Source organism: Etheostoma cragini, chromosome 6 (genome assembly GCF_013103735.1).
Source record: "Etheostoma cragini isolate CJK2018 chromosome 6, CSU_Ecrag_1.0, whole genome shotgun sequence".
In the NCBI taxonomy this organism is placed as follows: Eukaryota; Metazoa; Chordata; class Actinopteri; order Perciformes; family Percidae; genus Etheostoma; species Etheostoma cragini.
This window is the reverse complement of record NC_048412.1, coordinates 17,332,591-17,354,303: the sequence shown is the minus strand read 5'-3', so window position 1 is coordinate 17,354,303 and position 21,713 is coordinate 17,332,591. Positions and strand designations below refer to the sequence as shown.

Genomic DNA, 21,713 nt, shown 5'->3' with positions numbered 1-21,713 from the left:
GGATGGGTGTGTTTGTTTGTTTATAAGAATATGTCTCCATGTCTGCTGAGAGTGTCTGGTCTAACCTGTTTGGCCTAGAGTTTTTCTCATATTCCTATTGTCTGCTGGATATGTGTGTCTCTGTCCGTGTGAGTGTCTTGGCTGTTTGTCTGAACATGTTTGATTCTGACGCAAGTCCCTACCCATTCATCCTGCTCAACTGTTATGTATCTTAGCCTCCATTTTCTTCCTCTCTTCCCCTCTGTTGCCCCCTGCCAAGTCCCTTTTAGGTCAACTCATTCAGCGCTAGCCTGTTTTCACTTTTCCAAGATTACTTTCACTTATTGAATACGATCGGATTCTCCTTGCAGGGGAGGAAAAGCAAATAGAGAGGAAGGATCATGTGTTAATTACAAAAAAGTTCATCTTTCCACACTCTGCTGGCTGGGGTATGAGTTACAGTTTCACTGGTGGAGAGGAACATGACCACTAATTAGAAACTAATAGCTTTGAACTCCCTTCTAAACATTTGTTTTACTGTACAGTCTCAGATGTAAATGTTTTAAAGACTTTATTTTTGAAGATGCATTATTTAAAGCACCCATATTATGCTCATTTTCAAGTTCATAATTGTATTTAGAGGTTTAATTTTCAAAAAACACCATATTTTTGCTGTACTGCACATTGCTGCAGATCCTCTTTCACCCTGTGTGTTTAGGTTTCTGTTTTAGCTACAGAGTGCGATATCTCACTTCTATCCTATCTTTGTTGAGAGTCACACATGCGCAGTAGCTAGGTAAGATCACATCAACTGTTTCTCCAACTTTGGTCAGTATAAGGCAGGATTAGCTGGGACACTTCTTCTAAATGAGGGCACACTTCGGAAATACCTGCAGAACAGGGACACGGAAGTATTTCTTTTGTAGATTATGGTGAACTAGTGTGTGTTGTAGCACTGTTTTGCTATTGAGAATGAGCTAGCATGCTACGGTTAGCCACCTCGTCTCATCTAGTGACGTAGAAAGCCGTGCAGATTTTGAACAACTCACCTACAGACTGAAGGCAGAGGACATTCAGAAACCCGTATCTCACTCAACACAGCAGGGATAGTATTTTTTTCCAAGTTTGTATGGTTGTGGAAGCACCAGAAACACAACATAACACACAGCTGTATTCTGATGTGGCTCTGTTCTCTTCATAATCAATATAATCCACGAGAAAAGAAAAAAGGTAAGGCACCACCTGTCCAAGTGATCAAAACAACAGGAAGACAAGTAAAACCACTTATTCACATAAAAGTCATGAGTCACACAGCAATGGAAGGAATTTGCTTGACCATAATTTAAAAAATGTTTTTTTAAGGAAGACTATTGTGACATCTAGTGATATATTAAAGACAATACATGCCTTTCTGCTCAATACTTGTATGGGTGTATTAGAAGTGTGCTTGTTGAAGACAGACATGTTGGTTAAGCTGCAACCATCACCCAACTCAAAAACCTACTCTTTTTTTTATTGAAAGTCTTACTGTGGCATCCACACTACTGGCATAACTTGGATTTCCACTTGAAAAATCTTATAACAAATTACCGGGATTTCAAAGAGTGTTAGAGTTCCATACTCAAGTAAAAAAAAAAAAAGGTACTTAGATAAGGTCACTCAAATTAGGTCATGTTGATATATTTAATGATACATGATACTACTATTCAATTCACGATCCTCTTCCATGTTGCACCACCATGTCTCTAGCAGCCAGCAATGTATTTGCCATTGCAGTGTACAAACCAAGCACTGTTTTCTGCTTCACCTGTTCAGCCTGCTTCCTCTCTGGGCGGAGGTGAAGGAGCATAAAACCAGAACAAACAGATTAAAAAAAAAAAGTTTCTTTCCATGGGAACACTCAACATACAGTACATCCCAACCATTAACTTTCCTTCATCATCCTACAATAGTGTTACGATAATAATACACCATGTGCAATATTTTTCCTGTCCTACACTTGCTGTTTTTATGTCGTAAACTTTTCTTGTTTTTAGCTATGTATTGTCTATGTTGTTTGTTTATCTTTAATGCACCTTCAGTTGTGGCACTCACAATGGGTCTCAATGGGTGACAATAAAGGTTTATCTTATCTTATCTCTAGAGAGGGCCTCATGCATTTTTTAAGTTGAAGTGAAAGCCACTGTAGGTTTTCTAGACGCTTGGAGAGGAAGGGTTGAGGGGAAGGGTATTCAGTTGGTTTGCATCTACGTGAAATGTGTGCCTGTCAATGAAAATGAAATCACTTAAATTCCAAATAATTTAATTTAATTCAATTTGTAACCTCATGGCTAGATCCTTAATTTTGAATTGCTGTGAATTTATTCAGAGTTTACTAACTGCAAGCTCTGGTCAAAACCATGTTTACACTGACATCCTATATGTTCTGTCATTTAGATGAAAGTATGAAAAGCACACAATCTAACTAATTATTGATAAACTCTATTTAGCTGCTTCAAAGTTCCCATTCTTCTACTACTGTGTCACACCTTCACGGCTTATTGGGACACTTCACGGCTTGGTTGGTGCACGTGGTGTTAAGTCCCTAAGGATGATGAATTTTGTATAAAAAGATGTGTGAGAGATAACAGAAGAATGTGCAGGTAAGTTGGAAATACAGGGGGAATGAACGATTTGGCATCTAAACTGGAGGAGGGCCAAGAGAGAAATAACACTGTCATCAAATCTTGGAATAAAGGCATGCTTGTTTTGGCACAACCCTAACTCATGACATACAGGCATGTGGTGCTGCAACCAAGCAACATCTGAAGCAGCACATTTTCCATATTAAACCTATTATATACCGCATAAACACTGCTGTCAATTGAACATTCATGGAGTATTTATGGGTGGAATCAATTTTCTATTTTCTCTGAGGCATTTTCTGACATTGGCAAAATTCTTCTTGGCAATAACAGTCCTATGTGTGCAAGAAACCCATGAAACGATATGCAACCAGAAGAAAGCTTCCTTGAGATAATGGGGGGGTTTATATAACCCCCCCCCCCCACACACACACACTAAAAGACAATAAGACAAACAGAAGGTCAACTCTTGTTAAAGGTAGTTTTTACTTGTAAATCTGACACACATTTGTGCTACAAACTTCTTTCACTACTAAAAAATGGATCAATTACTGTCCCTCATATTTCCCACATCACTTCTTGCACGTCTTCTTATTATGGAGCATGTAACACTTCTCACAGGCCATCGAGAGGCCAACGACGAGGGGAAGAAACTCTTCAAAGTCCAACTTATCATCTTTGTTCTGGTCCAAATCTTTCAATATGGATTCCACAACTTTGGGGTTCTTCTGGGTCTGAAAGAGTTCAGAATGCAAAGTTAAAGGAAGAGCAATAAATGATGCACATTGATCATAGAGAGGAGAGAGAAAGCCGAAGATTCTTACTTTCAGGAAAGTGGGTAATTCAGTCTCCATTAATTTTTTTAGTTCTTTCTTGGTTAAGGTTGTTGCATCACCGTCTTCATCGGCATAGCGATGAAATATCTTAATCAGGGACTCCATGCAATTCTCCAAATCAGTCATGGCTGCAGAAGTGGATGCTGAAAGGAGGAAATACAAGTCTTGGCAAAAATCTTATGGGACATGTACTTTATTTTTCTCTACACTTATCTTACAGCTTAGGTACTGTGCAGAATACTATTTTACTTACAGAAATGATTAAAGACAAATTCTATTTTCTATTTTCTTCTAGTTTCCAGTACCAAATAATATGGATTCAGCTGCAACAAAATATTTTCCCCCTAATTCCTGACCTTTACCCCCAACATTAGTAATGCATCATAAGTCAATAATAACGAGTTCTTTTCCTTTTTGAACATTTGAGTAGGCTATATTTTGATACTAATACTTACTTTTACTTAAGTAATGATTTAATGGTTAATGTGTTTTTGTTGAAATGCAGGACTAGTACTGTATGTCTAGGTATTTCTACTTTTACTTAGAAAAAATATCTTCTCCCATCACTGAGGCAACTTCCCTTAAAACTAACATATTGTTCAGTGAGGATGTGGGTGTTGGTCCTACTGGCACTAAAAGCAAATTCTTTGGCTATTAGACATCGTTTTCTGGCAGATAAACTAAAATCCCTTTCTCAAACCTCCTACTCTCTCTCTCTCTCTCTCTCTTTTCCATTTTACAATTTCCCTGGTTGAATTCCTAAAACTATATAGACCTACACAGGCATCAAAGACAAAGAAGAGTGAAATAACTTAAATGAAATATACCAGACGGAGGATGCTACATGTCAGAAGAGGAAAGCCGTGCGTAATGTGCCAACGACGCTCAAGCCCGCCCAAGAAAACATGTTGAGACCTGAAGTAAGCTGCATGTAGCCTCAAACGACATACAGCAAGCGAGACAAATAATCCTCCATAATAATGTATCAACTTTCTGTCTAAAATCACGCAACTTATAAGAAACGCGAGACAACAGTTCAAGCAGAGAAGTAGGTGTTAAAGTAATGAAAAGAAACTTACCTGGACAAAACAAGGCAGACAAGTTGGAGATTCAGTGAAGAGTGAGGAGCGCCCTGGAAGTTTAGTTAAGAATTTGTGGTCCGCTGGACAACGCCCAGTATGATGGGAGGGGGAGAGACGGAGGCAGAGAGAGAGAGCAAATAATTTTAGAAAAAAAAAAAAAAAACATGAGCAAACACTTTCCCTGCCCATGGTTCCCCACAAGACTCTTCTGCAAGAGATACAGAGATGAATCCTTTAGTTTTAAATGTGACACTTTCTTTTCTAGCTTAAGATTGATTTTTTCCTTAGAGTTTTATGATGATGTCATGTCACCTTTAGACATGAATGTCCAGTTAACTTCCAAAATCTGTTGTTCAAAGTTATTTTAATTGTGAATCCTAAACTAAATCACGCAAATCAGTCGAGTGACACACACATCTTATGATTCCGGAACATGAGTCTGGGCCAAGGGTCATGTCTTTGGCAACATAATGTTTTTTTTACGCGCTGGTGGCTTCTTCTGATCCAGTCTTAAATTACTTGTTTCTCCTGGATATAGTTTACAAAACCCACAGCTTTGTGTCTGAAATATTCTAAATAATAATATAAATTAAATAATATAAAATGATGTATGAAATTGTTTTTTTCAGGTTTCAAACAGCAAACTTACATAAAATGTTTTGCTTAGGACTTTTTTTTAGTTTAAGCCTTCCCAAGGGCATCTCAGTGATTTTATTTTTTCTAACCACATCTATCCTGGCAGTCCAAGCCCATTTTTCCCTAACCTTTTGCGCTATGCAAAGAAAATAGAGCGATTATAAAAATAACTTTTTCGACATGTAAATCCATGGCCAACTAGTACTACTTACCACCCCAAAGACGCACCTTGACAAAACGAGTGCAACCAGTCATTACTCGCCCCTCTTTGAGACAGTGAACAGTGACGTCTACTACTAGCAACTTCATCTCATTGGATTTGTTAACATTGTCCCGTCATTAAGTTCCTGCATACATTCACACACCTGGGTCTGTCAAAACCAGTCTACCTCTAAGGACCGAGAAGCAGCAATGATTTAGTTACTTCATCAGGGGCATTTTGACCACAGTAGGTAAAAGACAAAAGACAAACAAGATAGGCCTTTTCCTAAAGGGTATTTCAGCTCACAGTTTGAGGATAGCACCACATCTACCTTAACGACTAGACTGCACACAAAAAAACTGGTTTGAAAGAAGAAAATCACCTTCAAAGTCTTTTACAGAGTTTAATTACAAAATGAATTAAACAAAAAAACAACTTTATGTGCTGATGAATACAAGACACAAATGACAAAATATGCAACTACCGTGTTGCACTGGCCATCAGCACCTGGGTAATAATATATGATTTACTAGATACAAGTGGGATCCAACAGAGTCATCAGTTCTTCCTTTTGCCTTTGCTGGCAGCCTTGGCTGGTGTTACTGCAGGAACAGCTGCTTGGTAGAGAGCGGCTGATACTTTGTTGATGTAGTACAGGGCGAAAAGGGAGAATATCAGGCTGGAATAGAAAGAAAGAAAAAGCAATAGAATAAAATGCATGTAGGGACTACTTTGAATGTGTCGTATGAAGTTAAAGTAGGTATTTTTGTTTTGCAAAGGTACTGCCACGTACCATGTGGTGACACAGACACGGTGTACCAGACCAGAGGCAAACAGGGCCAGACACAGGCACAGCAGAACTGGGAGTAGAGAGATTTGATAAAACAAGTGAGGGACAGAGTCTGAATGATAAATTATGCATCCTGTTTCTGAGATGGTATGTTAAATCACTGATTTGATCATTGACCAACTGTGTATTTAAAAAATGTAATTCCTGTTAGGAGTGGCTGGCAGGGAGTTTTGGGGATATGCTTATATAATCAAGATTCATGTTTCACTGTTAGCTGAGCCAACGCTCAATTCTACAAATCATAGGAGAAAAATCATGCTAAACATCATGTAAGCATAAAAGAGACACCGTGGACCGACAGCATGAGTTTGATTTCAGTGCTGTCACTACTTACTCTCTGGGAATATCTTGGCTTGAAATCCCTTCCCGAAAATCACATTTTCTAGATTATTAAATGCCTGTGAACAAAGTTAAGGTGGAACACTCCATGGGGGCATCCGTACATTTACATGCACACAGGAAACTAGGTAATCAGAGAAGTCAGGTAAGGCAGTAAATGGAATGCACTATTTTGTCGAAGAACGTGTACACAAAAGACAACTGCGTGGGAGGGTCATTAACAAAAAGCTATTTTAAACAAAACATGAAATGCCAAAGAATCTTTTAGAAAAATGATTAGCAACAAGGTTTAAAGCAGTTCAATAGGATACAGTGAGGGAGCAGATGAAGAGGACTGAGCCCAGGAAACCTCCCAGGATGGTAAGCCATTCAGTGGATCCCAGCTGCTTACTGAACATCTGCATCCCAGCAAATACCAGCACAGACAGCAGACTGGACAGCACTAGAGAGGTGCCTGTGTTCACTGCTGCGAGGCAAAGAAAGCAGTTGATTATAAATTCAAACACAGTACAAGGTCCTTCACAGACACCATGCATCTCATTCAAAAATAAAATTTACATTTATGTAATAGTATGGTGCAACTGTTTTGGGAAACAAGTCACTTCAGCTGTAACTAAACTGTTTTCCTCTGCTTGAACTCAGAAAAAAAACATTTAATATCAACATACGTATAAGACATACAGGGCTAAGGAAGTACGCCTACATTAACTGTTAACATAGATCGTTTCAGCTAACAATAAGACATCTGATAAGATATTTCAAGAGAGCAGTTGCTATAAAGACTCTGCTGATAGCATCATCATTAAAGTCACAATTATTGTTGTGTTTGATTGCTAGCTTGTAGCTAAGCTAGTCTTTCAAAAACGTTTTAGCTAACTGTGATTGTTAGAACGGGGAGTGACCGTGACAAACCTAATGCCACGTCAGTGTATGTTCATGAACGTTTCCGTCCACTTGCTGTTAGGTTTAAGCTAAACAACCGGCATTAGCAGCACATTTATCTGACTAGCTAATGTAACTCTAAAGATAAACAGTGTAATAAAATGATTTATGATTGCGTTTTTAGAACAGTGCATAACGGTATAGTAAAACATTGCTGCTGGACTACCATCAGTCATTTACCTAGCGTTACCGCTAAACGTTAGCGCTAGCTAGCTAGCTAGCTTGTCCATAGACCTGGACGCTACTTTATTACAATGTCTAACGCTATGCAAATACAAACGCCCTTGGTGACTTTACGAGAATGATAAATTAATCTTGCAATACGTACCCATGATTCGATATTAAATTAAAGATCTCGTAATGAAACAGGGAGGAATTAGGTTTAGCTTGGCAACTTATTGTGTCCAGGCTCTAGAAACTAAAAACCTCACCACCCGGTCCAAATGGCAGGTAGGACCAGTGGGCGGAGTCTTGAATGGAGGAAAAGATGTTGCCTATAATGTGACTGTCTATGTTGGTTAATACCTAATACAGCAATGATTGTGCTGGTTAGATGTGAATGTGGGTTATGTTTCAGTTATACATACATTCTTTTTAATTTATATTTTTACACTGAATTAAGACCTTGGTTGTGGTGGGTCTTCTAATGTGGATAGGGGAGGCATTTTTTATACACGTTCCGCACAAGGGCCTAGGAGGCAAAAAAACAAGACTTGAGTGCCAAAGAAGTTCAGAGCAAAAAGAAGGCAACCATCAACAGTTTCAGAAAGAATTTGTACAAATGTATTTTGGATTACAATAGCATTCTAAGACTTTCCATGGAAATGACAAATAGACTGAGAACAGAACAACACATCAAAGTTTACTGCCACATTAGCACTTATTTCAACAAATGTTATGCCTATTCTGAATCTGTTTAATTCAAAATGTATAAAAATATATTTTTAAAAAACAATACAAAAAAGAGAGCAGCTTGTATATCCTTTTGATGTTTGTAGCTACAGTTAAACAATGTTTTTACTTCATTCCTCTGCACATTATTAATGAATCACAGACCTTCTGTAGCTACAGTATTTGTTGATACAGTGAGAAAGAGGTCCACATCCACATTCATTTGCAGCGTTTCAGATCAGGACTGTCTTTCACAATGGCTTCTTCTTCAGTCCAAAAACAGCTATAAACAGAAGAATCTCCACAAAAGCAGGTAGCACACTGGAGACGGAGACAGAAAGACAGAGATAGGAATGTAGGGACAACCATGGAGGACAGTGACACACATGGACTCATACTTTAGTGATACTTAATTATATATAGAGACTCTCTCTGAAAGCTAATCCATGCATACACATCAACATACTCAGTCAAACACACCTACCTGCAGGTGGCAAAAATCACCCAATATGTCCAGCATTCCCACTTCTCAAACACAAAGAAAGACAAGGATACAGATGCGCTGCAGTGGACAGCCAGTGCTGGGTGTAATGTCCGTCAGGGAAAAAAAAAACGCTTTTGGAAAAATGTAAACAATATTAAGTATGTATAAACTAACCTGCAAATGGCAAGGATCCACCAGTAGATGTCACACTCCCACTGCTCAAATAGAAAGAAAAGCAGAGCAACTGAGGCACTGGCATGGACTCCTGTTGCTATAGTAGGCAAAGAGGCGAATACACAGAAGTTTGGAGTCATGGAATTTTAACGGATTACTAGAATGACTTTAAAAATCATTTACCTCTTTTCATACTTTATTTGTATAGAGATATTTAATTTGACACCAATTTTCTGGCTCATTTCTAAAAAGTAATTCCCATCACCCATTCATTGTCCAGGAGGTATAGGCTGGGCAATATGGAGGAAATCAAATATCACAATATATTTGACCGAATACCTCAGTATCGATACTGCAACAATGTTGTAGTGTTGACTATTGGTGCTTTCATAAAATATTTAATTGTGAGTAATGTGGATATAATGACTACGTGGGTAAAAGCAAACAATAGAACAGTTACTACAGTCTGGTAAGTTTAGAAAATGACATCACTTTGCTGTAATGCAGCCTTTAAAACCAGGAAAAGACAACACTTATGCCAGATTACAATATCCAAATTCTAAGACGATATCTAGTCTCATCTCACAATATCAACATAAGATCGATATATTGCCCAGCAATACCAGGAGGCAGAAGTCATCACACTTGCTGTGTGTCTCATGTCTTACACTTTCTCAGTTGGCTTTGTTGGACATTTGGAAGTGAAGTCATACAGGAAACAAAGAGGGAGAGAAGGATATAACAAGCATCTAATGTCCCAGGTTGAAATTAACATTTATCAATAATATCATCTTCATCTATCAGTCAACATTAATGACCGATACAGTATCAATGTAAAGGATACACAGGAGACCTTGGCTGCAGTTGAACATGGACACTCCAGAGAAGAACCCAGCCAATTCTATAGCAAACAGACCCAGGGTGACTGCCAATGCCACCACCAACCTGCGACAGAGAGACATATTAGAGTGTGTGTAGGCCTGTGTGTCAAGTTATTTATTACTTTGTGTGAGTGTACGTTTGTCAAGTTGTTCTTACTTCTGGTCTTCCTCGTCATACTGCTCTTGGGTGAAATCCAGAGGCAAGCAAGCCTTTACGTTGTTGTCCTGTAAAACAAACATTCGAAACAGCTTAGTATGAACTACATAAGTGGTTACCAAAAAAATCCTAAAACGCACCTAACGATTCATCTTAATGTGTCACGATAGATTAGTTTCTTACCCTCGACCAAAAGATTGTGATGACGATGACAAGGTGAGCTGTGATAGTCAAGAACCGTGCAGGTACGAGGCTGCTGACAGCCGACATGGTGATCGAGTACCGCGAACTAATTACTTAATCAGACAACGAGTATACTAAAATAGAGTGCGCATACAACTATAGCGTTACTGCAATTTAGGCTAGCGTATTTTGCTCACCTAATGTAAGCACTTAGCTAGCTGTAGTCTGTCTGTTAGGCTAACAACACGTATATCCAAGGTGAACAAAAACACTGCGCGACGTTAAACGCAGAAAATGCGACCGTATCGCTACAAATAATATTTAAATCAGCATATGTTACTACCAACACCACCAACTAACCTAGCTACAAATAAAATGTCCACGCTCGACTTGCGCCTTAAGACCGTTGCTACAACAACCGATATCATCAATTGAAGTCAGTGCATTCTTAAATACAGTCCGGTTTCACCAACGAAAAATATCCAAAAGTTCCGGGCGCGGACAACAATTGAGAGAGGTCCGTTCGTGTTTTCTTACAAAACACTGCCGTCTAACGGTACGACGATGGGCTATAAACAATTTGGTATATGGACACGTTAGGAGGCACTAATCTCCGAAATTAACAACCAGAAGGTGTATTTTTGAAAAACTGAGCTGCGTATTATATAGCGTTAGGCTGTCAGAACGAAACTGGAGCGATCCGTTTGAAAAATATTTTAGTTTTGTAAAAAACGAAAACGTTATTATAGTAATATTATGGTGAAATATGCATTTACATAAAATGCCTATAGGCTACTGCTGTAACAAAAAACTTCCAAGACCTCATTTAAAACGTTAATCATTCCTAGGCAATGCGGGAGTACCAGACCTTTCCAAATACCCCCTCCCATCCTGTTTCTACACCGAGTCGACCCTCTGCTTTTGAGACAGCCAGCACATAATCAGAGTGTGCGCAACAGCACACACCGAGCACAGAAAATCACCTACAGTAAAACTGTTCACGAGTCAAGGCCCAGGGTCGCCTTTCCCTCGGTAGGACTGATCCAGGAACAACCTCGCATGGACGCTGGCATCGTGGAGGCATGGCAGAAGCAGAGTTACAAACCTTTACCTCTATCATGGACGCCTTGGTTCGCATCAGTGTAAGTGTGACGCTCATTTTTATTACTCTATTTATTTCAACCACGTGTGCGTATTTTAAAAGAGACATCATTATCATCTTTTGTCCTCTACCTTCATGTACACTAACACAATTTAACACAACAATATTTCCTCCCGACCCGTCTTTGCTGATGAAATGCGAGGAATTTCTTATGTTAGAGCATTATTTTGGCATCAAAGATAGGTTTGCTTTTGGGGTTCGTAACGCTCTAGCACTCTGGGTGGCAACAGAAAAGCATAAGGCCACAAATAACACATACACAAACGTTGTAGCAGATAAAGCAGTGGATGTTTGGTAATTATAATCAACAAAATATGTTGGCTAGCTTTAAATGCTCACAGGCCGCATCCGAGGAGGCAGAGCTGATGCGCGTTGTCATAGAAACGGGATGCTGCGATAAGCTTTAGTAGCTGTAACGCCGGAATAAATCCTCTACAACCAGTAACAATTTTAAACCGAAAGTTATATTTATTTTGTTGATTTAAACATTTCCCCTTGGATGGGCTAATTGTCGGTTACCAAACCATGGTATCCAGAGCTTAGCTAATTCTACATCTGAAGTGTTCAAAGGTAAAATGAATCTATCGGACTTCATTCACATTAAGGGATAACATCTGAAGTTAGAGGAAGGTATTTTTTCCTCCTCATTTGCCCTACCTGTGCTCTGTTTATCCAATATCAGCCTACATAACCAGTGTCTGCTGGAGCCCACTCCTGTAAATGAGATATATGAGATGTGTAGGAGTCAAGAGTTTTGAATCCTACACATCTCATATACATTTTTTTCCAGGTCACAGGAGGTGCAGGATGTAAAGAGCAGTGGATTCTTTATTTACTTTAGTGACTCAGCCTTTATTGAATCTTACTCCATACTCAGTTCTCTTGTTGAACATCCCCTCTCCAGTCCAACATGAAGAGTATGGAACAGGAGCTGCGTTGCCCGGTGTGTGACGAGATGGTGAAGCAGCCCATCCTTCTGCCATGCCAGCACAGTGTGTGTCTGCTGTGTGCTGCTGAGGTGTTGGTACAAAGAGGTTATCCTCCTCCAGACCTCCCTCCAGAGCCCAACTCACCGGCCTCCACACCCAACACTCGCTCCCCACGACAGGCACGAAAACCCACACCCAGGACCCCTGACCGGCTGGAACGCGTCCTCAGAACAGGTGGAGAAAGGCTGTGGAGATTATATGTGTGTGTGTGTGTGTGTGTGTCTGTCTGTCTGTGTGTTAGTGTGTTGTTACAGCCGATGAGTATTTTATGTGGCATAGCAATACACTTTGAAAATAAAATTGAATAATCTCAACATTAACTTAGAGGGACATCATGGTTTGAAAATGCAAAAATGATGGCGTGAAATGACGCCAATGTCCTGTCAGTGTCTGAGTTTCATAGGTGATGTAGCTGACACATCAGTGTCCTGCTGTGCATCCAGGGCTTTATGCATTCATCTCATGACTTATTCAAGTGCATGTAGAGCAAAGGCCACAGAGACAGAGAGAGTCGAGGAGGTAGAAAAGGCAGTAAGCATCTGTTGAGCAGGTGTATATGTGTGTGTGTTAGTGTGTATGTGTGTGTGTGTGTGTGTGTGTGTATTAGCTTTAATTATCACTGTGCTCTTATATATACATATATATATATATATATATATATATATGTATATATATATGTATATGTATACACTGTATATATGTATATACTGTATATTTGGACTACATACCGTATATGTGTGAGGGATTACTTAGAGCTCTTTTTTTCCCTCTATATCTCTATCCATGTCTCTTTCTCCTTCATCTTCCCTCCTCCACACTTGCGTCCTACTCCCAGTGTGCGGGACATACCCAGGGCGGCGGCGGAAGGACGCGGCCCCTCCCCCCATGTTGTTCCCGTGTTCCTCCTGTCAGCGGGACGTGGAGCTTGGAGAGAAAGGTCTGACAGACTGCCTCCGCAACCTCACACTGGAACGTATTGTGGAGAGGTATACCTATGTGCAAACACTATAGATACAGTTTCTACTGTAGCAGCCACAGGTACAGTCAGGTGTAGTCAGAGCTAATGCTGCAGGCACAAACGTGACTTGTGGTGTGTTATGTTAACTAATTACCAGAAATCGGAAAGAAAGCAATCATGGGTTTAGAAGAAAAACATTTTTTTTTACCAGTGAAGGCAATGAAGAAAGGCAGCAAAGGAAGGGTTTAGTCAATACTGCTTTATAAATGAGACAGGAAATCATTCGCTGGAAGGAGTTTCAATAATGAATCTTTCCTTTATTCCTGATTTAAGGCTAACCCTAAAAGCAGATTACATGGACAGCTCAAAAACTGTAGTGTACTGTACAACTGGCAAAATGGTTCAATTTACCCGAAGTTATGTTGTGGAAGTACTCCTCATCCTCCTTCAATGTTAATGATCCTCTTCTCTTATCAGTTTAAATAGTGAAAATCAAAGCGAGAGGAGCAGCTTTGGTAAAAAAGGATTCTGAGATGGGGAGAGAGAGTTATGGGGATTTGCAGTTTCCCAGTTTCACACGCAGCAGTTTGACGAGTGCAGCTACTCCCCCCCCCCCCCCCCCCCCCCCCTCCCAGACAGTAGTTGTGTTGGTCAGGAAAGTGTGACGGTGCATGTTTTACTGCGCAGGATGCATTAACAAGGCAGCTGCTGCTGGTGATGTATCCAGGCCAGGCTGTAAAATAGTCCTAAGTACATAAAAGAAAGCAGGGCAAACTCACATGTGCTCAATCTTCCTTCTGTTGACGTTTAAGGACTCATTCTTTCTTGCTAAACTATTTTTTCTGCTCCAGAATTGCTCTAGCCCTGCCCTTATCTCCTTGCATCCCTGTGTGCCCTTTAGGTACAGGCACACAGTAAGTCTGGGCAGTGTAGCCATCATGTGTGGTTTCTGTAAGGCTCCCCAGTCTCTGGAGGCCACCAAGGGCTGCGCTGACTGCAAGTCCAACTTCTGCAACGAGTGTTTCAAACTCTACCACCCCTGGGGAACCCCTCGAGCTCAGCACGAGCACATTCTACCTACCAACAACTTTCGGCCAAAGGTTAGTCTGTTTTGGGGTTTTGTGCCTCGTGTACAGTAGCTTTTCTTCTATTGTCATTGTGCAGTAATCTTCTTTTGTGCTTCAGGTCCTAACATGCACAGAGCATGAGCAGGAGAGATTGCTGTGGTACTGCCGTAACTGCCAGAGGATACTGTGCCCACTTTGTAAGCTCCGTCGGGTCCACCATGGACACAAAGTGTTGCCTATAGCACAGGCCTACCAGGCCCTTAAGGTGAGTCTGTTTCCAATGTGTTAAGATCCAGATGTTAGCAGCCTTGAAATGTCAACACTTATTTTGGTCTTACAGGACAAGGTTAACAAGGAAGTCAACTATATCCTGGCCAACCAGGAGACAATACAGATTCAAATCGCTCAATTGGAAGCTGCCAACAAACAGATGGAGGTAAACTTTCCTTTATTTGCTTTGTCAAAGTAGGCTGTCAGCTTTAATGCAACTTTGTACAGTATTTGTTGGAGGCTCTGCTACTATGTTTTTGGGGTTAATTGGAAATAACTATCCCACTTGGCTACTCGCAGGGATTCCTCTATCAAGATGTCAACACTCTGCTTTGGTCTACACAACCACATGTATAGGCAGCATTGCATGTTACATATACAGGCTAACAGTCTTGCCAGGAAGTTCTCCTGGTGTTCTGATGCTGTCAAGATAAACCTCTTTAAAGCATATTGTACTGCTTTTTACACTGCCCCCTTGTGGGTCAAGTTCAAAAAGGCAAGCTTCAATAAGCTGCAGGTTTATTACAATGATTATTTGCTCATTCTACTCAGGAAACCTAGGTGGTGTAGTGCAAGTGAATTGTTCCGTCAAGCAGGAGTTGTTACATTCTCTGAATGTATTGGTCACCTAAATTCTTCTTGTAACTCTGTCCTTTCACATGTGATTGACCTGAGATTCAGTGCTTTGCGATACCAGTCACCCTTGTTGGATTATTGGTACAGCTGTCTTGTTTAATTGGCATCTGTCTTGTGTATCTGTATCTTTTTTTTGTTTTGTTTTTGTTTTTATGGACAGTGAGTCCAACAATAAAGGCTATCTATCAATCATTCATTTTCTTTTGGATAACAGCAGCATGTTTTTTTTTTTTACACTGACCTTTTACACCCTGTAGTTTCGTGGTTGTTATTGTGTTTCAGAACAATAGAAATCGTTCCCCAGCCTAACTTCACTTTAACTACAGCTGCAACAAGAGCGACATGTTGTATTGGTGGGCCCTTTAGAGGCCCGGGGCTCTAGTGCAATGACACACTTCCGTGTTGGCAACAGCTAAGACATGTCGCTGCGTTTGTCATTCCTAATCTGTCATTGTTTGTTAACTCAGCAGCAACACTTTCTCTCCACTCTGTCTCTCTCCAGGCGAACAGCGCAGTGGCTCTGCGTCAGCTGACCCACTGCATCCGAGATCTGGGAGCAGCTGTAGCGGAGCGTCAGGGGGCTTTGGCTCTGGCTTTGGAGGGATCCCGCAGCAGGAGGGAGGATGCCCTGTCAGCTCAGGTCTCAGAGAGACAAGGCCTGCTGGAGCATGCAGGCCTGATGGCCTACACACAGGAGCTGCTCAAGGAGACCGATCCACCCTGCTTCGTACAGGCTGCCAGAGTCACCCACAGCAGGTCATACACTTAATCAGCTGAATCTTAAATTTAGGAGGAACTACAAGATTCACTTTTGTTTTCTGACATGTACTTTTTTCTGTCTCTCTCTCTCTCTCTTTAGGCTGGTGAAGGCGATAGAAAACCTCCAGTGTTTCTCTCTCTCTGCCGATCCCTCTTTCAGACACTTTCACCTAGACACATCCAAAGAGGTCAAGCTCATCCAAAGCTTGGAGTTCATACGTGGTAGGCTCCTATGTTTCTATGATACGAACCATGTAAAAGTGAAATTATGGGTTATAACGATAAATGAATGTAACCTGCATCTGTGTCTTTGTCTCCTCCACAGCTCCACTGGCTCCAGTCATTGACACTCAGAAGACACTTGCTTATGACGAGCTGTTTTTGTGCTGGCGCCTCCCTCAGGACTCTGCCCCAGCTTGGCACTTCTCTGTCGAATACCAGCGACGAGCAGGAGGGGCTGCAGCCACGTGGGGCGGCACCAGATCCCCTAATGCTGCAACAGCATGGCTGCGTCTGGATGAAGTGAGAGGGACCAATGCTGTGATTGATCGACTGCAGATAGACGGTGTGTATGTGCTCAGGGTGAGAGGCTGCAACAAGGCCGGGTTTGGAGAGTACAGTGAAGACGTGTACCTCCACACTCCACCAGCACCTGGTGAGATATGGACATCTATTATTTTACATGATCAATTTCTTTATTTTGACATTTTATTCACTACAAAGAAACAAACATCTTTCCATTCGTCTATAAACAAATGAGGCAATTCCTTGTTTTCAATGCAGCTTTGCTGAATTCATAACAAAGAAATGTACTGTAAATAGCTTTGAGAATAAGTTATATGCCTCGAGATTGTATTTTTTTAAATCAAAATTCAGAAAACAAGTTGGTAGCATTGATAACAAAGAATAAACTGTTGGCACATACAGTGGTCAAGTTGGATGTTTTCCGGTATTGGTGTCATTTCAATTGACTGACTAATATTAATTTTTTATTTCTCTCATCCCTTCATTTCCTCTATTCCCACTTTATTTTTTAATTTAAACCTTCTTTTTTCATTCCGCATTCCAGTTTCATCCCAGTCAGACTCTTTCCACTTGTGTCTTTCTTGCTACAGGTCTGTACTGCACTTTAAAAAAAATATGTATTGATCCATTATATTGTCCATTGTTCCCTTTTGCTGATATTCTACATATTCATTCCTTCACAAAACCGGATCAATAACAATATGTAGATAGACTTTTTGTTACCTTACCACTTCCTTCTCCTCTTGATCTGGCTCTTGTTATGTGTTCTTGTCCCACGCTTCTTTAGCTCTTTTATTCCATTATGCCACTAACCCCGCCTCCCTCCTGGCTCCTTTCTGTTACCTTCCTTGCCATCTCTCTCCCTCTTCACCCCTCCTTTCCTTCCTGGTATGCCTCCTTTTCCCATCCTCTCAGTGCTGAGTTTCTCCTTGGACTCACGCTGGGGGTTGCACGCTGACAGGTTGGCATTAGGTAGAGGCCAAACCTATGCGCGCAGTGTGCCAGGCCTCTCCCTCCTGCAGGCCGCCAATCGCACACTCACTTCCTGCCACTTAACTTCTGACCTGCTGGTGGCCGACTTGTCTGTCACTCAAGGCAGACACTACTGGGCATGCTCGGTGGAGCCTGGCTCCTACCTGGTTAAGGTGAGAGGGATGCTTGTTGGTCAGTTGGTTTAATATTAAAATGCATTGTATATATGGAATCAGCTTTACTTTACTTCACTCAAAATGGATGTGACCAAAGAATTCTGTCTTTCTGATTCTCTGTCTCGCAGGTGGGAGTGGGGCAGGAGGCTAAGCTACAAGAGTGGTTTCATCTCCCTCAGGATATGGCCAGCCCTCGGTAACTAAATTGCACTCTCTTAAATATAGACTAATAAATGATACCATAAGACCAATTTTTGTTTCTTATTACAAGAAGTATAATGCCCTGAACCACAAATGCTGATACGTATGGGATAGACCTCTTCCCACTGATTGAGAGAGCTCAGAAAGTATTTGATTGTTTTGAGTTTCTCACGACTACATGATCTGCAAAGTCATAATCATGCACACTCACAGTCTTCACACACTAAATTCGCATAAATACACATTTACAATCTTATAGTATGTAGTACCTTAAGAGCTCCAACAGAGCTGTGGTTAGGTGTGCCAGACCTTCCATCACAGCTCTGTGGAGGAGGGTCTGGGAGTCAACACAGCATTCCAGGATGGGAGGAAAATGTGCTCTGGTTTATTGGCACTTCTTTAAACCAATCAGAATTGTCTTGGGCATTGCTAAGCGCCAAGCGGAGCCACTGCAAAAAAACCTTAGGAAGGAACTTGTTTTGGTGGAACATGTATGTTTAAAGGTTGTTTTATTAATTCAACAGAAAAAATAGATTACACAGATAGTCTAGTTAGTTCCCTGGATTTACCATGCAGAGATCGGAGGAGCAGTTAACCATAGTCCTTAGAAATCCACCGGAGTTTAAAATGCCAACACAAGAAAGCGGAAGGTGACAGGTCATCAGAAAACAGACATCCAATGGAATTTCCGGCAGACCAAGAGCCATCCTGGATATGGAACAATGTAGCAATAGATTAGGACTAAGGTCACATTTTGCATGTTGCTAGAGGACAGACTGCTGTTTTCTTCATAGCTTTGAGTGGTTTCTTTGCAGTTGCAAAATTCTCCTACTGTTTTCAAGCTTTTTATTACATTAGTTGCATTTTCCTCCTTTGCTTTAGTTTTTCTTTTGTACAGCCTAATCTTCTCCTTCCCTCTGCCTCCCCCCAGCTGCGACCCAGACAGTGGCCATGACAGTGGGGCAGAGGACGGCCAGGACTCTCCTCCCTTCTGCTTCCTCACAATGGGCATGGGCAAGATCCTGCTTCCTCAAGGACATGGTCCCACTCAGAGCCAGGGGGACAGCCATAGCAACGGGGGAGGGCACTCCCACGGTAGCAGCCATAGCAACCTGCCTCACCCTCATACAGCTCCTATGCCACCCCGACTGGGAGTCTGTCTGGACTGTGACAAAGGACGTGTCACCTTCTATGATGCCCACTCGTTACGGATCCTGTGGGAGGGACACATGGACTGTTCAGCTCCAGTGTGTCCAGCCTTCTGCTTCATCGGCGGAGGGGCCCTGCAGCTGCAGGACCTTGTAGCCAATCGAAACATCGAGGAGCCTCCCCCACGGAGGGTAACTATCCAAACACGTGCAACAAATCTCAGCAAATAAATTGTGATGAGACGGGAGTTTAAGGGCACAGTTCACTCAGCAATCAAAGTTTTTCTCCTATCTGTAGAGTTAAATGTGGTTTATATTTAATGTGAGTTGATAAAGAAACTTTGATACTTGATTGAACTGTCAATGCTGGGTTACATTTTTCCCCTCAATATGATTGTTGAGAACGGAATGTAAATATCTGATTTTGCATTTGTACTTGGCTTGCAAATTAAATCTCTCTTTTGGCTATTTTTGTCGTTTTGCTTTTTATCTTTTTAATTTTACAATACTCATAAATATGGCTGAAGTAATTTTAGACTATGCAGAATTCTGAGTAAAACACATTATAACAGATAAAGACTGTTGGCAATGTAAGTGAAAATCTGCCCTCCTTTTACACAACAAAAGTTGCATGCAAGTGTGACTAGGATTCATGAGTTACATATATGCAGATCACTGACTGTCACCGCGCAAAGCACCTCAGTACGTACTGTATGTCTAATTTTATACTGTATCTTCATTTTTTTTATGTAGCCTCAACAAGTGTTAATGATGTGTATATAATTCAGACTCAGAGAATGCGAATGTTCTCCGGTTGTTGAATTCTTAAGTTCTGCTGGCACGTGTCAGGATGACGTGTCCAGGTGTCTAAACAGTCCACGGTGGTATTTTATATAGTCGCTGTTTTGCATTTCAAAAAGGACTTGTGTGGCATTTTGGCTGGGTAAACACGCTCACAGTTGCCTCAATGTTTTAAAAAAAGGTTCTGCAGAATAATGCTGACTTAATAGTGTGAATACATGGAAATGCAGAAATGCAGATGGCCTACTTGTCCAGTTTTAAAGTGTGGTGTTTGAGTGATATTAATGATGAAATGTGATGTTAAAGGAAGTGATGGATGAAGTAAGCCAATGAGAAGAGGTCTATTTTATGAGCTCATGTTGACTTTTTTTTAATAGATTTTGTTTTTGTTACTGCAGCTGACAGTAGCTCATTTACTTATTGACTAAACTGATTCAATGTTATGTTTGGGGAATGTAATGTATCATTTCAGTGCAAGAGATATTGTAATAATTTCAAATCTGTCTACGACTGTATTTTGATATATGATATGATTTTCTGGTGTGTGTGTGTATGTGTATGTGAACTCTGGCTGTGACTTTAATGCTCTGTGTGTGTGTATGTGTGTGTCCTGTCTTTAATGACGTGTCTAGACTCTACTTGTGTTTCAGCACAGCACTTGAATGAATTTAGACTGTAGCATCAGAATCTCTTTGTGTAGATTTCACCTTGGCTGGCAGAATGTTTTATCATGTCATGAGAAAATAAATGACTGATAACTTTAACATGAAGTCGCTCTGTCAAATAATAACCAGTAAAAGCTGGGATGTCTTCCCCCTGCTGTTGAAAACAATAGGTATTCCCTCTTCTGAATAATATCACTTATAACTTACATCACATGATACAAGTAAGTCAGAAACCTTTTCATTAGTGCATGTCTTCCTGTTTTATGTGTCTGACAGGATTTTAACTTGATTCACAAAGGACTCTCTTGGCTTTTATTGTCATTGTTGCCTGTCATTTTACCACCGTACAGCCAAAATGATAAATATGTTTTGATCAAATGCAAAAGTCAGCTGCAAAGTTCTCACATTTTGATTGATTGTAAACAGCAATGTTCTAGAAAGGATGAATGAAAACAGACTCTCCCTGTTTAAATGTCATGGAAACACTCTCTGAGTGCGTGGGGCATGTCTGCGTGTAAGGGCAAGCGTGCCCTTAATCTCTCGAGTGTGCCAGAGCTGCACGCACAGGTAAAGTGGATTGTTTGTGCCACAGGGTTTAAAATAATCAACCTATTTTGCACAGAGTCAAGACACACCTTACAATACCATATACAGAAGGACAGCAACAGAATGAGGCAGGCTAAGAGCACAATAGCTATATTATGTGAGCAGAAGACAAGGCGAGGGGGGGGGGGGGTGTTCAGTATGTGAGCCAGTTGAACTGGTAGTAGGAGAACATTGTTTTAATAAGGCTATTATCACACAGACAGTGACAAATAGTGACAAAGGCAAAGAAGTTTACATGTTGCATAACACCCAAATGGTTGTGCTGGAGCATGCAATAGTAATAACTTACCATTAGGGGGCGACATTGTTTGTACTTTGTTGATTTCCTGTGTCTTCTGTAAAAAAGATTAGTCAGCAACAGGTGCATCATGTGTCAACACTGACTTGTATGGTCACAAATCTGTGATGACAGGTCAGATATAAGTTAAGCTTTTATTTGGTTCCTCTTAAGTCAAACTTTGTGCTGTATATTGTGTTACACAATATATAGCCTCCCCCTCAACTTTAATTAGTGTGCA

General features: G+C 40.8%; 4 protein-coding genes across 7 annotated transcripts; 1 reads left to right on the top strand and 3 right to left on the bottom strand.

The window, feature by feature from the left end:
• Positions 1-3,070: 3,070 nt before the first annotated feature.
• On the bottom strand, positions 3,071-4,673 carry LOC117946751 (protein S100-A1-like). Its single transcript, XM_034875118.1, has 3 exons — positions 4,519-4,673; positions 3,428-3,582; positions 3,071-3,337 (listed from the first exon to the last, which is right to left on the bottom strand). The coding sequence occupies exons 2-3, from the start codon at positions 3,563-3,565 to the stop codon at positions 3,176-3,178; spliced, it is 300 nt and encodes a 99-aa protein (XP_034731009.1). The 5' UTR covers positions 3,566-3,582; positions 4,519-4,673; the 3' UTR covers positions 3,071-3,175.
• A 1,171-nt stretch (positions 4,674-5,844) lies between these two features.
• Positions 5,845-8,006, bottom strand: krtcap2 (keratinocyte associated protein 2). Its single transcript, XM_034875116.1, has 5 exons — positions 7,819-8,006; positions 6,860-7,014; positions 6,544-6,607; positions 6,153-6,219; positions 5,845-6,038 (listed from the first exon to the last, which is right to left on the bottom strand). The coding sequence occupies exons 1-5, from the start codon at positions 7,820-7,822 to the stop codon at positions 5,918-5,920; spliced, it is 411 nt and encodes a 136-aa protein (XP_034731007.1). The 5' UTR covers positions 7,823-8,006; the 3' UTR covers positions 5,845-5,917.
• An 88-nt stretch (positions 8,007-8,094) lies between these two features.
• Positions 8,095-10,702, bottom strand: LOC117946747 (transmembrane protein 107-like). Of its 2 annotated transcripts, none has more exons than XM_034875111.1 (5): positions 10,261-10,702; positions 10,078-10,145; positions 9,884-9,984; positions 9,040-9,136; positions 8,095-8,702 (listed from the first exon to the last, which is right to left on the bottom strand). In XM_034875111.1, exons 1-5 carry the CDS (start codon positions 10,345-10,347, stop codon positions 8,633-8,635), a joined length of 423 nt encoding a protein of 140 aa, XP_034731002.1. In that variant the 5' UTR covers positions 10,348-10,702; the 3' UTR covers positions 8,095-8,632. The 2 variants fall into 2 exon arrangements, with proteins under 2 accessions (XP_034731002.1, XP_034731005.1); XM_034875114.1 differs by lacking the exon at positions 9,040-9,136 and adding an exon at positions 8,866-8,962.
• Positions 10,703-10,960: 258 nt separating this feature from the next.
• Positions 10,961-20,684, top strand: trim46a (tripartite motif containing 46a). Of its 3 annotated transcripts, XM_034875035.1 has the most exons (12): positions 10,961-11,402; positions 12,327-12,585; positions 13,247-13,397; positions 14,271-14,469; positions 14,555-14,701; positions 14,777-14,872; positions 15,845-16,098; positions 16,202-16,323; positions 16,427-16,756; positions 17,542-17,771; positions 17,903-17,970; positions 18,907-20,684. In XM_034875035.1, exons 1-12 carry the CDS (start codon positions 11,343-11,345, stop codon positions 19,352-19,354), a joined length of 2,364 nt encoding a protein of 787 aa, XP_034730926.1. In that variant the 5' UTR covers positions 10,961-11,342; the 3' UTR covers positions 19,355-20,684. The 3 variants fall into 3 exon arrangements, 2 of the variants coding, with proteins under 2 accessions (XP_034730926.1, XP_034730927.1); XR_004657085.1 differs by lacking the exons at positions 17,903-17,970; positions 18,907-20,684 and adding an exon at positions 17,140-17,216 and having other exon boundaries at positions 16,427-16,769; positions 17,542-17,585; XM_034875036.1 differs by lacking the exons at positions 17,542-17,771; positions 17,903-17,970; positions 18,907-20,684 and adding an exon at positions 17,140-17,446 and having other exon boundaries at positions 16,427-16,769.
• Positions 20,685-21,713: the final 1,029 nt, after the last annotated feature.